The 15422-nt window shown below is 54.9% G+C and overlaps 1 protein-coding gene across 1 annotated transcript in view; it reads left to right on the top strand.

The window, feature by feature from the left end:
* The window catches only part of SHANK3 (SH3 and multiple ankyrin repeat domains 3), a 391738-nt gene that overhangs the window by 201628 nt on the left and 174688 nt on the right, over window positions 1–15422 (top strand). Inside the window, exon 13 of the mRNA XM_063134473.1 lies at window positions 4836–5035. Coding sequence (XP_062990543.1) covers window positions 4836–5035 — 200 coding nt within the window. The remainder of the gene's footprint in view (window positions 1–4835; window positions 5036–15422) is intronic.

Raw genomic sequence — 15422 nt, 5'->3', positions numbered from 1 at the left:
ATGTGGGTGATTAAGATGTGCCACCATATGCCTGGGCAAAGAGGAAAGTCAACCTGGCGCCGGAACGATAGCAGCGTTGGCACCAGGCGAACCTCGTCAGGGAGTTCGTTCCATAGTCTGGGGGCCACCACTGAAAAGGCCCTGTCCCCGTTGCCACACTCTGAGCCTCTCTTGGAGTAGGCACTCGGAGGAGGACCTTAGATGTTGAACGTAGTGACCGGGTATATTCACATCGGGAGAGACGTTCCGTCAGGTATTGTGGTCCCAAGCCATGTAAGGCTTTATAGGTCAAAACCAGCACCTTGAATTGGGCTCGGAAACATACAGGCAGCCAGTGCAAGCGGACCAGAGCAGGTGTTATATGGTTGAAACTTCTGGTTCCCGAAATCAATCTGGCCGCTGCATTTTTCACGAGCTGCAGCTTTCGAACCATCTTCAAAGGCAGCCCTACATAGAGTGCATTGCAGTAATCTAACTTGGAGGTTACCAGAGCATGGACAACTGAAGCCAGGTTATCCCTGTCCAGATAGGGGCGTAGCTGGGCCACCAACCGGAGTTTATAGAAGACATTTTCAGCTACATGTGTATTTTTACATATGTTTTTAATGTATCATGGTAATATTGTACTGTCATTTTTGAATAATATACTCCGCTCACTTGCTATGGGTGGGTTGACTTTGGCTGTGGTTTTCTGTTCGGGGGACAGTCTCCTTTGTATTGGTCACCCTTGACCTGACACCAGGTTCTGGGCTGAGCTACGTCTTTGTCCCATCTGTGCTGTTGGAAAGGCTTTGCTTTTTTTTTGGAGGTGGGGAGAAGGATGTTGTGAGTCATTCAAGATGCAGCTGGACAACCCTTTGTCAGGTATGCTTTAGGGTGGATTCCTGCATTGAGCAGGGGGTTGGACTCGATGGCCTTGTAGGCCCCTTCCAACTCTGCTATTCTATGATTCTATGATGTGCAATGCTTGTGCTGTTGGTAATAGTGTTGATGCAAGGATTTTCCTCTCCCACTTTGCTTCAAGGATTTAAAAGGAAACATTGATCTGTACATTAGGATAGAGGGATCAGTCTATTTCTGGTCCATGTTTATTCTGATGTCTGTGTTCTGCATCAATCTGAGGTTATTATTATTATTAAACCCTGTTATTTGTAACCCTTAAAATATGCATTTTGTGCACCTTTAGCCTTAAATTTTGCATTTTTATGCATATTATCCTAGAAATACCATTTTAAGTGTTTTTTGAGCTGAGAGCTGCATTGCAAAATTCAGAGAAGTATGAAAAATGTAGGAGAACTGCTTCCTGGTCCATGTATTAGTGCAGGAACCACAAATCAGGCTGGCTCACTTTAAAACGTTTGTTGTGGTTTATTAATTCAGTCGCTTCCGACTCTTCGTGACTTCATGGACCAGCCCACGCCAGAGTTTCTGTCGGCCCTCGCCACCCCCAGCTCCCCCAAAGTCGAGTCCATCACCTCCAGAATATCATCCATCCATCTTGCCCTTGGTCGGCCCCTCTTCCTTGAGCATTGTTGAATACTCCTCCACATACACTCATGAAATCTATTCACACAAAACCAGCATGCCAGGGAGAAAGCCAAGCTGCTGCTCTTTCTCCCTGACAAGTTGGATTTCTAAGTACAGGGGTGGGGTCTATGGGAGTATTCAGCCAGGTGAGGCCCAGCTGCCCTCCAAAGTGGGGCTGCCCAGACTCTGGTCGGTTACTTTAGTGAGAATTATGCCCTTGAGGGGTGGCCTAAGCAGAGTGCCTTCCCAGCTCTGCCACCTCCTCATTGACTGAGATGGGCTGGAAGAACGCTGGCCTGCAGACAGCTGCTTCTCACCCAGTGGGTGCTAACCTACTTTCCCCAAATGCCTGGCAGCAGCCTTAAGGGCAGATTTCAGGAGAGGAGACTGACCAGGTTTGTAGCAAAAGAACAGTACCCTGCAGCACAGCAGTACCTGAGAGACTGAGATAGATAGATAGATAGATAGATAGATAGATAGATAGATAGATAGATAGATAGGCAGGCAGGCAGGCAGGCAGGCAGGCAGACAGACAGACAGACAGACAGACAGACAGACAGACAATACAGATCCTGGCCTGGACTTTCCACTCCAGTTAAGGCCAGGTCTCTCCCCTTGATCCTCTGGGGTGCCTGAGCCTGCCTGTGTGTTGGGTGGGGTCCTCTTGTGCTTACCTTGGGGCTGCAGGGGTGAAGGAGATGCACTCTGCACATCCTCAGAGATATTTTTCTTTATATCTCTTTCTTTTGAGTTCCAGAAATGGAGCGCTGAGGCTGAAAAGAGGTTGCAGCGTTGTCCTGGCTTCCTTCCAAGCCCCACTTACCTTCCAGTCATTCACACCGCCTCCCCAAGCCCACCACAAGCCTGGAGGCTGGGGAAGAGATGGCTGGATACATTGGCTGGAGCCTCTTTGGGCCTGAAGGGCAACTTCTGTCTTGGAGAAGCTTTTTGGGGGGTGGCGGTTTGTCACATTCCAGGGCTGGGCAGGGCCAAAAGGGAAAAGGGTGGGGCTAAAGATACACACACACCCTCTCCAGCCTGTTGCAGGTTGAAGCTGCTCCTGGCATTCAGGGAGCCTTCGAGGAGCCATTTCGACCTTTTAGAATGGAGGAAACCGGCACAAAAGCCAGAGGAGAACGTCAAAGGGTCGGGGGAAAGGGGGGTCAGGGCGGGCGCCCGGCTTTAGCCTGAGGTTGGTGCCATGGGCAGGGGCTTCCTCAGGAAGCTCATTGTCTAGCACAGCCTTCCTCAACCTGGGGCGCTCCAGATGTGTTGGACTACAACTCCCAGGCTGGGGCATTCTGGGAGATGCAGTCCAACACATCTGGAGCGCCCCAGGTTGAGGAAGGCTGGGCAGATAAAGCAATGTATAAGTGTTACAAATAAATAAATAATAATAATAATAATAATAATAATAATGTATTTCTTACCTGCCTCTCCACTTGGATGAGGCGGGGAACAACAATGGAAATAAAACACGTTAAAAACCGATTAAAACCATAGCATGCATGATGAAACCCTCCTAAACACATTCTAAAACGTAACATTTTGCCAGCTGCCCAGAGGAGCAGGCTGATGCAGGCGCGCTGGCTCCGGCTGCTTAGTCGTGAGGGACAGGCACTCTCCACATGCGCTGGGGTACGTGTTTCTCCCGTGGGGCACCGCACGTTCTGTTCCTGCTCTGGACGGTCCAAGCCTGGGCCGGGGCTCCGATCGAGGAGGGGGTCGGAGGGGGCAGGAAGGGTTTGGGCGGCGGTGCAGAAGGTGCGATGGGGGCCGGAGGGGGCAGGGCCGAAGCGTCAGGGCGCCTCCGCGGGAGCCGGCCGGCTCTCATCAAAGTGCTTTCTCGAGGCTCGCCTGGAAGGTCGCTCTTCTCTGCCCTGGAGACCCGTTCGCCCGAACGGTGCATCGCTGCCGCTGCGGGCCGCTTGGTCCCTGCGCTAGAACGCGCTCTGCCCGCGCCCGGCCTTTGCCGCCGCTTCGCCTGTTTCGGCGGCGAGACCAGGCTCAGAGGAGGGGGCGCGGAGGGGCGGGGCGGGGCGGGGGGCCTCGGCGTGGCCCCGTCCCTCCCCGCGGGGCTGAGCCCCACCTGCGCTCGCAGCTGCCCGGCGCGCCTTCCTGCCGCGGGGAGCCAGCAGGTGCCAGCTCTCTTGGCACGGCGCCGGGGCTCCACCTGTTGAATGCCCGCCCGCCCGCCGGCCGCGCGTTTGTGAGGGGCTCCTCTCTCCCCCCGCCCGCCTTTCCGCGGGGAAAGCCAAGCTCGGGCTCGGGCCCGGCTCCTTCTCCCTCGGGGGCGGCTGAGATGGGGCCAGGCGGAGGCGGAGGCGGAGGCGGAGGAGGGTCCCGGGCGAGGGGGCGGCAGGCGGGACGGGGCCAGCGCGGCCCCTCGCAAGAAGCCCGCGGCTAGGCAAGGGCCGGCAGGCGGGGGCGGAGGGGGCGGAGGGGGCTCGGCCCGGGTGGGTCCCCGCCTCCCGTCGAACGAAGGCAGGCAGGCAGGAAGGAAGGGGCGGAGCCGCGCGGCTGCTGGGAGGCACCTGCCGCCGCCGCCGCCGCCTCAGCAGCAGCAGCAGCAGCCAGCCGGCCGGGCGGGCGGCCGGGCGGGGGTTGCTGCCTGCCTGCCTGCCTGCCTGCCAGCCGAGCCGAGCCGCCCCCTCGTCGCCATGTGCGGGCAGCCGCGGCGCGGAGGGGCGGCGGCGGCGTCGCTCTCCGGCGGCGGAGGCAGCAGCAGCAGCAGCGGCCGCTGAGCGGAGCCGCGCCGCCAGAGCAGCCGGCAGCAGACGCGGCGGCGGCGGCGGCGGCGGAGCGCGGGCAGCCGGCCTGGCCATGGCGCGGCCCGGGGCGGCGGGCGGGCGAGGCGGCCTCGGCCGTGGCGTGAGCGGCGCCGGCGGGCGGCCCCTGCCCCTGCCCCTGCGGCCCGGCCGGAGCGGGCGCAGCGTTGCCCTGGCCGGAGCCCGAGCGGCCCGACCCGGCGCCTGGCAGCGGCGGCTGCTGCTCCTCCTGCGCGTGCCGCGGCCCGGGCTGCGCTGAGCCTCGCGCGGCGGCGGCGGCGGCAGCGGCGGCGGGAAGCCGGGCGGGCGGTCGGGCGGTCAGGGCGCTGCCCCGCCTCCCTTCGGCCCGCGCCCGGCTCGCTCGCGGAGCCCGCCCTCTGCCCTCCCCTCCCCTCCCCTCCCCTCGTCCGCCCCCAGGCGGCCCCGATCCGGGCAGGGCGCCGGCGGCGGCGCGGCCATGGCGCTCCCGCAGCCGCCGCTGCCGCCGCCGCCGCCGCCCGGCTTCAGCACCGTAACGTATGTTTTCGTTTACAGCCCGAGCGGCAGCGGCAGCGGGCCCGGGGGGGCGCCGGGCGCCGGGCCGGGCGTGGAGCACACCCCGCACGCCGCGCCGGCCCCGCTGCGGGGCCCCAAGAGGAAGCTGTACAGCGCCGTGCCCGGCCGCAAGTTCATCGCCGTCAAGAGCCACACGCCGCAGGGCGACGGCGAGATCCAGCTCAACCGCGGCGAAGCCGTCAAGGGTGAGTGAGTGAGTGAGCGAGGCAGCCGGCGGGGCGCGGCGGGGGGGACGGGCACGCCCACGGGGAGGGGGAGGGGAGGGGGACGAGACCCCCCCCGCCCACGCGCTTGTACCCTAGAGGCAAGTGGGGCAGGACGGGGCAGGCGCGCCAGTCCGGGGCGCGCGGCCGTCAAGCAGGGAAGGGGCGCCAGGGCTTTGGCTGCGGGGGAGGGGGCGGGGGCGGGGCAACGAGGTCCAGGATGGGTCTTGGGAATGAAGCCCTTCAGAAGGAGAGGGGGGGGCAGGCTTCCGTGGGAGGGGCTCATGGGGCTGGGGGCTCCTGCATGGGGAGGGGCCCTGGGGGGAGCAGGGGCTTGAGAGAGGGCTCTGCCCCACGAGGACCCTGGAACTGCATGGCTGGATCACCCCAAGGGCAGACAAGCCGAAGCCCCAGGGAAGCCCACCAGCCGGCCCTGATGGGGCCTGAGCCCCATCGCCTGGGTGTCCACCATCCCCGAAGGCTGACAGGCCGTCCAGAAACGCCCCACCGCCTTTGCAGAGGGCCCCTCCTTTGTCAGGAGTGGGGTCGCCGCTCACTTCTCCTGGGGCCTGCTTTACTTCTGCCGCTGTTGGCACCATGGGTGCTTGATAGGCAGAGGAGACGCCCTGTCTGGGGTGGGAAAGTCCCCACCACCACCAAGAAGCGACTGAGATACCCCCCCCCCGGTGCATCGCATCTCTTGAGGGTGGGGACTGCAAATACTGCAAATGGGATTGTTGCCCTTACCTCTGAATAAGTTCTAAAGCCTGTGACATAGGAATTGCTGACACGTGGGTCTTGCCTACTGTCAGCTCCAGGGAGCTCTAGGGTTCCTCTTGGACGTGGACCCCCACGCATGTGTCAGCCATTTGTCCTGCTTTTAGTTGATGTGCAGAGAGTGGCGCAAGTGGCAGTTGTGTGTGCAACAGATGGGTGAAGTCGCCTGCGGAGTTCTGCGGCCGACTTTGCGTGGGCCTGACTGTGCGGAATGCCTGTGGGGCCCTGAGTTCTCCGTGGATGCGGAGTGTCAACCAGCCAAGTCCTTAGTTTGGTGGAGATGGTCACCAAATGCCCGTGCGTAGCAGGAGGAAGACAATGGCCAGCCCTCTTGATCTGGTTTTGTGAATACTACAGAAATCCCATGTGTGTTTCCTGTTTCCACACCCCGCCCTACCTCCAAGATACTCTTTTGGCCTGGGGACTGTGCTTGTTAGTTTGAATTTTGGTGCCATTGAGTTTCCTCAGAGACAGGGACACGAGGTCCCATAGGACTGTCTGCCTGTGCACTTCTGGGTCGCCGGCCAGGTGCTAGAGGCTGGTCTTGGCCCAGCTCTGAGACAGGCCTTTGTATGTGCAGGAATGGCTTGGCTTAATCAGGCTGCGATGATGGCAGGGTGGCCTTTGGGGCAGGGGGACGGGGCCTGGGGGCCTTCAGAGGAGCCTGCCAATACATATCGTCCCAACAAGCAGGTAGCATCAGAAATTCTGCGGGGTTGTGCTACGGATTGTGGCTTACTTGTGCTGTGGACCACGGGAACTGCAGCCTGTGGGGGTCGTATGAGCCTCCTTTCCCACCCCCTCCTGGTCACTGTGGAAACAGTCTGGAAGGAGCTGCCGTGGTTGTAGCTCACTGTGGTGAGTTCAAGATGCAATGATGTCTGTGCACTTCAAAAATAACAGTTTTAGCGATGATGTCGGAACTTGTGCCGGTTAGAATCATAGCGTGTGAAGTAGCTCTTGCCGTTGGAAGGGACTCCCTCTGCAAGTGGTCTTTTAGAACTCGGAGCCAGAACGGCTTCTGCCTCAAGCCTTCCTGGCAGATGGTGGCTCCTTGGAAACGTCCGAGGAAAAGGATTCCGTGGCTTCCTGAGCTGCGCTTTGCGTGCGTCTCTCCACGCTGCAAATGTAAATCGGTTTCCAACCAGTTCTAACTGCCACAGCTTCAGCCCACTCATGTTTGGGGGCTGCTCACTAGAGTCCTCTCTGACTAAGGCTTCTCTATACAGTCACAGAACTGCCAGCTCTTGGGGTTCTCTGGAAGCAGCTGTGTCAGCCAACCCGATTTAAAAGGGCGACGCTACAGTGTTCTTTTCTGGGATGTCAAATCAAGTCTGCTACTTTGGTCTTCTAACCTCCACCACTGTAGTTTGCCCTCGGTGGCCACTCTTGAGAACAGACTGCTAGACTAAATAGGCTTTGGCCTGTTCATGGGTCGGGGGGGGGGGGGCGTTGGTCAGGACTAGGCAGCAATGGCCTCTACAAGGGTCTTGGGCAGATGTAGCTACAGTCAGCAAAGGCTGGTGGCTCTGGTTCGGTCGGGCTTTGAATCCACTGTGTGTTTCAGTCACCACTCTGAAGAAGCTATCCAAGGTGCTGAACCCTTTCCTTAAAATGGATTCAGCACCTTGGATAGCTTCTAGAAGGTTAAATTATCTGCCAGTAATAACTGGAGATAGCAATCCTATGGTCCCGTCCATAGGATTGCTCGTGAATCCTTCCCAGGTCAGAAACTGTGCTGCGACCTCAGAAAGGGGAGTTGGAGATCCATCCCCCACCCCTTTGTAGCCATGGCGAGTGCTTCTCCAAAGTCTTCAGAGAGGGAGAGGAAGGGGGCGTTGTGATGGGTGGGTGGAGGAGAGGGGAGAAGGCCAGAGAGGCCAAGATACCAGGTATCCTGAGCCTCTTCCAACCGCAGGAAGCTTAGAGGATGCCAACAAGGGAGAGGGCCTTTTCAGTGGTGGCCCCCCACCAGCAAGGCTTGCCTGGCACCAGGTCAAGACTTTTCTCTTCTCCCAGGCAGTTAAAAACATATGCTGAGTTTTTAACTGACCAGAGAATAGTTTGTTTTAAATGGATATTGTTGGGGTTTTGCTTTTGATGGTTTTACATTTTTATATTTGTTTTTAATGTTCACTGTTTTAAACTGTTGTAAACCGCCCAGAGAACTTCGGCTATGGGGCAGTATAGAAATGTATGGTAATAAATAAATAACCTGCGGCCATGTTTTATTTCCAGATGTGGTTCAAACCACTGTACATGCGTGTGAAATTTCTTTCTTTCTTTCTCCCCACCCTTTCTTCTCAGGTTGTTGATGGAATCACAGTGCAAAACCAGATTCAATTTTTGTGTTGTGACTTCATCAAATGTGTACTAGCATGCCTTGGTAAGCTGCAAGTGAAAGAGACTCAAACTGTAAACAGTGGCAGGCTGCACATGAACCAATTCCAAAATTAATTTTAGAGATTCCCGATGTTCAAGTGGGGCTGAGCAGACGCACAGAGCAATAGCAAAGTAGGGTCTGGGCTGACGCCTCATCTCTGGCAGGAGAGAATTCCGCCACTAGCAGCCAACAGAGATTCGTTTGGAACATTGTGCTCCCCCCAACCGCCCCCAGTTCCCTTTTGAACAACCGAAAAGGACTGGTTCCTCGATTTGGTTTGGGAAGGAATCTCCTCCCCCTGCCCCACCACCAAAACGTTGGGGGATTTTGAGGTTTATTTTTGTTTTCTCCTGGAGTTTGTGTGGCTATGTGGAACTTATTTCCAGCAAGCACCTTTCAAAGCCCCCTTGCGCTCCTATTTGTGGTCTAGATTGTGTGCGCTGAAGTCCAGTGGGTGGACAGTCCTGCCTTTAGTCAGGAGGTTGGATGCAATGGCCTCTGGTTAAGAACATAAGAAGAGCCCTGATGCTGGATCAGACCAAGGGCCCATCCAGTCCAGCACTCTGTTCAGACAGTGGCCAACCAGCCATTGGCCAGGGACGAACAAGGCAGGACATGAGTGCAACAGCACCCTCCCACCCATGTTCCCCAGCAACTGGGACACACAGACTTACTGCCTCGAATACTGGAGGTAGCACATAACCATCAGGGCTAGTAGCCATAGATAGCCTTCTCCCAACCCCCTTTTAAAGCCATCCAAATCAGTGGCCATCACTACAGCTTGTGGTAGTGAGTTCCATAATTTAACTATGCACTGTGTGAAGAAATCCTTCCTTTTATCTGTCCTGGATCTCCCACCAGTCAGCTTCATGGGATAATGACCCCATTGGGTTCTAGTATTTTGAGAGAGGGAGAAAAATGCCTCCCTGTCCACCTTCTCCACACCATGCATAATTTTGTACACCTCTATCATGTCTCCCCTTAGCCTCCTTTTTTCCAAACTAAACAATCCCAGTTGCTGTAACCTTCCCTCGCAGGGGGGATGCTTCAGCCCCTTAATCATTTTAATTCCCCTTTTCTGCACTTTTTCCAGCTCTATAATATCCTTTTTTAAGTGTGGTGACCAGAACTGCGCACAGTATTCTCACTGTGGTCGCACCATAGATTCCTTTTGGACCCCACTGTTTCCTTCCCTCCATCGGGAGAATTGACCATGAATTCCTACTCTGTGCTTTCTGTTCTAGAAGGTTAAATTTCCTGTTCCTGATCCATAAGAGGACCTCTCCTCTTCTTCCATGTTACTTCTTATAAATGTTTTGAATGTAGGCAGTTAAAGTGTTTGCCACAAACAAGTCAGGAGGTAAAAAGCTGCCCCAGCTAAGAGCAGGATGATTGTGTGAACAAACTCCTGGAGATGGGGAAAGAGGCGCAGGGGCTGATTGCGGGAAGGTCAAGCTGGTGGCTGGAGAGCAAAAGGCATGGCAGGCTGCCTCTGCTGCTGCTGCTGTGTGATCTCTTTGTGAATTCATTATGCGGAATCAGGCTTAGCTGTTGCTGTGAAGGACTTGAGTTGCACTGCCATGGTTACAAGGAAAGCTCTCTTCAGATCCATGTGGGATGCAGGGCATCCTCTCAAAGAGCCTAACAGAGAGAGAGGGAGGGAGGAGGAGAGAGAGAGAGAGAACGTGTTGCAAGCTATGTGAGAGCAAGATGGACTTTTGTCCCAGCTATCTGTCTAGAAAGCACAGGATGTGTCCAACAACAACAATAATAATATCCCAAAGAAAACCAGCATTATTAGCACACAAGATGTAAACTGAAATTGCCAAGAAACCTTGCTGGGTAAAAGGCATTTTGTTCCCAAGTCCTGTGATCCTAGTGGTGTCATGATCACAATTTAACAGTGCAGCCCTATGCTTGTCTGCTGGGATGTAAACCCCATTGATTTCAATCGGGGAGTCTGATGTCACCATATTTAAGTGCCACTGAGTTGGGCAATAATTTTGCAGTCTCATGTCTAATCACTCTCTGTCTCTGTCTCTGTGTATGCACATCTGTTTTGTTGTAAAAGACCCAATGTTCTCCAAGGAAGCTACAAGTTAATATTGTATTTAGGACCTGAGCTAATCTAATCTGACTGCCACTGACTAGGATGACCCTATGGAAAGGAGGACAGGGCTCCTGTATCTTTAACAGTTGTATTGAAAAGGGAATTTCAGCAGGTGTCATTTGTATATATGGAGAACCTGGTGAAATCCCCTCTTCATCACAACAGTTAAAGCTGCAGGTGCCCTGCCCTCTTTTAAAACTGGTCCCTCTAGTATAGCTCCTGCAGCTTTAACTGTGGTGATGAAGAGGGAATTTCACCAGGTTCTCCATATATACAAATGACACCTGCCGAAATTCCCTTTTCTACGCAACCATTAAAGATACAGGAGTCCTGTCCTCCTTTCTATAGGGTCACCCTACCACTGACTGATCAGGGCAAGGTATCCCTCTTGTGTGTTAGTTGGGTGAGGCCATTCAATGATGTCTAGCTACAGTTGTCTCCATGCCTCCCCCCACCCCAAATCAGGTCTTCAATGCACCCTTCCTTAAGGGTGACGCCATTCTGTGTTCAGGCACGTGCGCATGCGCCCTGCCCTGCTAGTCTTTGCCACTTGCTGCACTTCGTTTGCTTGGAGCCTGTTCATATTCTTCTTTCAACCTCCTTGGTTGAGTTTAAACACAGGCAATGACCCGCATTTACCCGGTCTCGGCTGCTACAGTTTCAAGGCTCACTGCCTTTTAGTTCATGAGGATTTTGATCGCTCGCCAGCTATCAGTGCAGTCAGAAGCGCGGGGCCAAAACGTTTCGTCTTGTCTCTGGAAGGAGAGCCGTGCATTTTATCTTGACGGCAAAGGCCTCTGTCCTTGCACAATTATTTACTAGAGCCCAGAAGATATAGATATGGTTGGCTCTTTGCAATCAGCCTTGGAAAAGAGTCTGCTGCTTCATAAATGACATCCTGGACTCGCTTCTGCCTGATTTCTGAGTGAAATAAACCAGCTCTTGTAGGGAACCGCCTTATGCCAAGTTCACCTGTTTGCCCATCGAGCCGAGCATCTCCACCCTGAGAGGCCACTGCTGTCTCCGAGGTCTCAGGCAGAGAGAGTTCTCCCTCATCTGCTACTTGAGATCATTCTAAGTGGAGATGCTGAGGGCTGACCATGGGACTTCCTGCACACAAAGCAGGCGATGGCCCTGCTCCTCCTGTCCTTTCTCCCATCCTGTGAGATTCTTCTCCAGTTCCCCTATGTCCTTGGGCTTCTCCTTCCCGACTTACTTGCCCCTTCATCGTTCTTGAGTTGAGCACCGCTTCCTCTGGCCCCTGCCAATGGCCTTGCCCTTCCTCAGCTGCCCTAGCTTGTTCCCTGCTTCCTGGGTCTGCTCCCCATCCGGCTTCCTTGAGCATTGACTTCTTCTGCTGTGGTCTGGCTGCTTGTTTTCCATCAACAGCACTCAGACATCTCCTCTTCTGCCCATCTTTGGGGGTTTTTCTCTAGCAAAATGGCTTCGCTCAGAGCTCCTGCTCTTACTTGCCTAACAGTCCGCTGGTTAGCTTTCGCCGTTGGCATTTAGAACGCAACCCACACAATATGAGTCCCCTTAAGGCCCGTTTCCTGTATATTTGCAGGCCCCAGGGAAAGTGCCCAGTGCCCATTGCTAGTGGCCCTGTCCCGAATACCCGAAGCCTGCTCGAGCCCATCCGAAGAGGGCGGATGCTTGCATTGCATTGTCTGCATATGCTGGAGGTGGCAGCAGTTTCCCCAGCCTGTCACAGCCATCTAGCCAGGCCGCACAGTCCACCTGTGCCTCTGAGCCTTGTGTGCTGTTGCCGTTGAACTAGAAGAGGAGGGATGGTGAGAAACGGGGAGGGGAGAGAAACAAAGGAAGAACAGAGGCTGGAGGAACGGGGTAACGAAAGGGATGGGGGTGCAGGGAGACCTGCAATGGCGAAGGGAACGAAAGCAAACGAACACAGGGAGGCGCCTTTGACCAAACCTGACCAGTGCTGTCTACAGCGGGACGCCAGTAGGGCCCTTTCCCGTTGGCTGCTCTCTGTTAACTGGCTTATGCCAGGAATTGATCTTGGGACTCCCTGCGTGCAAAGGACATGCTGCGACCCTGAGCTGTGACCCACCCACCCACCCCCGGCCATTGCTACGGATGTAAGAACTGCCCTGCTGGGTCAGATCAGAGGCGGATTTTCTAGGCAGACGAGATAGGCTTGGCCAGGTCATGCTGTCTTTTACTGATTCAGGCATTTCCTGACTATTGGGCATGTTTTAAGCATGACTGCTTTCGGGATGTTGGTGTGGATGTATTCTGGTAGGCCCAGTTTCTGAAAGTTTTCGGTATACTTTTTTTTTAATACGATGCCGGTGACTTATATGACTAAAGGAATAATTGTGACCTTTTCCTGTTGCCATAGTTCTTTGGCTTCAAGAGCCAATGGTGTATATTTTTCTCTCTTTTTCTTATGATTGTGTCCCAACTTAAAGATGGTATAGAGGAAAGCGCCTGTAGAATTGAGTGAGTGGGTGGGTGGGAGGGATGGACATTGGAGAGGATGGGTGTTGGGCGTATAAAAGGTTGTCCCACAGAGGAGGGCCAGGATCTCTTCTCGATCCTCCCAGAGTGCAGGACACGGAATAATGGGCTCAAGTTAAAGGAAGCCAGATTCCGGCTGGACATCAGGAAAAACTTCCTGACTGTTAGAGCAGCACGACAGTGGAACCAGTGACCTAGGGAGGTGGTGGGCTCTCCCACACTAGAGGCCTTCAAGAGGCAGCTGGACAACCTTCTGCCAGGGATGCTTTATCTATTTATTTATTTATTTATTTATTTATTACATTTTTATACCGCCCAATAGCTGGAGCTCTCTGGGCGGTTCACAAAAAAACCTTTAGGGTGGATTCCTGCGTTGAGCGGGGGGTTAGACTCGATGGCCTTACAGGCCCCTTCCAACTCTGCTATTCTATGATTCTAAGGGCTGGAATGACCAGAGAGTGGGAGTCAGGGGAGAAGCAATCCCTCCTACCCTGATGTCCAGGCATTTCCTGACTATTGGGCATGTTTTAAGCATGACTGCTTTTGGGATGTTGGTGCGGCTGTATTCTGGTAGGCCCAGTTTCTGAAGGTTTTCTGTATAGTTTTTTGATGTGACGCCAGTGACTGATGTGACGACGATGATGATGATGATTTATGATGATGATGTTCCAACCACTCTATGGCCCATCTTGTGCCATTGAAGAGAAGGGGGTGGCTCATGGGTGGTGCTGTGCAAATGCAGCCCAGGCCCCAGCGGCCTCGAAGTGGGCTCAGTGGGGTTTGGTAGCCTCCTGGGTAGGACCCCCATCCCCAGGCCAAACCAAAATCACGCCAGATTCATAGCCTGCTGCCCCATCCTTGGTTTTTCTTTCAGTACAGGTTGGGTGGCCCGGATTCTGATCAGGGCCTCAGCACACCGGGAGGGCAGATGGATCCCTCCCCTCCCCAGATGTAGCCTGGGCGAAAGTCCCTTCCATCCATGGCGTAGCTAGGCAGCTTAGGAAATGTTTCCTCGTTTATTGTGATATGTAGCTCAACCCTGAATGTGGTGGTGACAGAGATTTTTTCCACGGGGATGAATGGGTAGAGTCTGTGTTTGTCCTGGGGGAAAGATAATTGGGAATGGCTTTCTGATATCTCAGAGCCTCTGGAGAGGAAGCGTCTGGTGGGGGAAGGGGGCTGTGGACTCTTTTACACCTCCGTGACTAAAGCGCAAGTTGGAAATGAACTTGCTAACTGAAAAAAGAGCGGTTTAGCAATGGAGCAAGATGCTCAGGAAGGCTGTAAGGTCTTCACTGGGTGCTGTGCTGTGGGTGCTCTGGCTATGGGGCCCTGTTCCATCATACAGGGGCCCCTCCAAGCCTCTGCCACTGAATTCTCCCCATTCTTCTCCCATGGTTCCTTTTTCGGTCGATGCCAAGGCACCAATTGCTGCGTCTTCTTATTGTACGGTCGGAAATGGGCCGGCTGTGCCTTGGATATCGCCAGCAAGCAATAGGTGAAAGGGGGACCGGGCTGCCCTCTGTGATAGAGGCTCAGATCAGGGGTGGGAGGCAGGAAAGGCCACTGGCACGAGAGCTAGGGATTGGGGATGTTTGCTTATCGCCCAGAGAATTGGGGGGCGTTGAAGGGTTGGCTGTGCGGACGGGACAGGGGCTGGGGCTGGGGCTGGGATGGCCAGAGCTTGCTTTGCTTTGTGACTGTCTCTGCTGTGTTTGGTGACTGTCTCTGACCATCTGCTTTGTTGCCAGCCGGACGCCCTGCCCCATCTCTCGCTCTTCTTTCTCATTCTCATCCATGCTCCACTCTAGACGAACCGCCTCATCAGCTGGGTAACTATGACCTTTCCTCATCCTCGCTTCTCCTCGCTCATCCCCCCTTTTCTCATCCTGTCTCTTGTCACCTGCCTTTTGGGGGGGTGGGAATGGACTGCCTGGGGGCCCGCTCTTTCCTCTTCCCCTGTCCCTTGATGCTCCTTCGTGGTCCTCAACTGTAGCTGTCATGTGGGGAAGTCGGAAGAGGAGGAGGAAGCGCCAAGTGCCGGGGCCCGGCCGAAATTTGACGAGGAGCCCTGATGCCTTTTGGAGAGGCACAGGAAGCAGTGAAGAGTGGTTCAGCCCTCTGAATGCCACGCAGAGGGCAGGGGCGGACCCTAAACGCCCTTCTCCAAGGTTTTAGGGTAGGGGCTTAACTTGCAATCCTGAGCCCCCCCCCCGTACCTTGTTAGAGAACCAACGTGGAAGACAGCAGCCTGGCCTGTTAAAAGGAAGCTGGGAAGTGTGGGGGTGGCCCTTGACAGCCCCCCCTCCCAGAATTTCCCCACATACTGAATTCTAACTTTTGCCCGTCAGGACATTGTGTCTAATGAGGTTGGTAACTCTGGGTCTTTGGGCCGTAGGTCATGGCGTGCAGGCAAATCTCACTCGCCTTCCAAACATCTAAGCCGGAGCGCTGCTTCTTCGCCCAGTACAATCCTTGTGCTTCTTCGGCAGAAATTGAGGGAGTTGTTTCCATCACTTAATCCTCTGTTGGGTTCATCACTTAAACCATCTGTTAGGGAGCTTTGTCCCTGGAGTCCAGGGAGAGATCTACGAGCGGGTAAGGTTGAGATTGAT

This window comes from Elgaria multicarinata, chromosome 9, assembly GCF_023053635.1.
Source record: "Elgaria multicarinata webbii isolate HBS135686 ecotype San Diego chromosome 9, rElgMul1.1.pri, whole genome shotgun sequence".
Classification (NCBI taxonomy): domain Eukaryota; kingdom Metazoa; phylum Chordata; class Lepidosauria; order Squamata; family Anguidae; genus Elgaria; species Elgaria multicarinata.
Note: the sequence above shows the minus strand (reverse complement) of the source record. Positions and strands in the feature narration are given on the sequence as shown.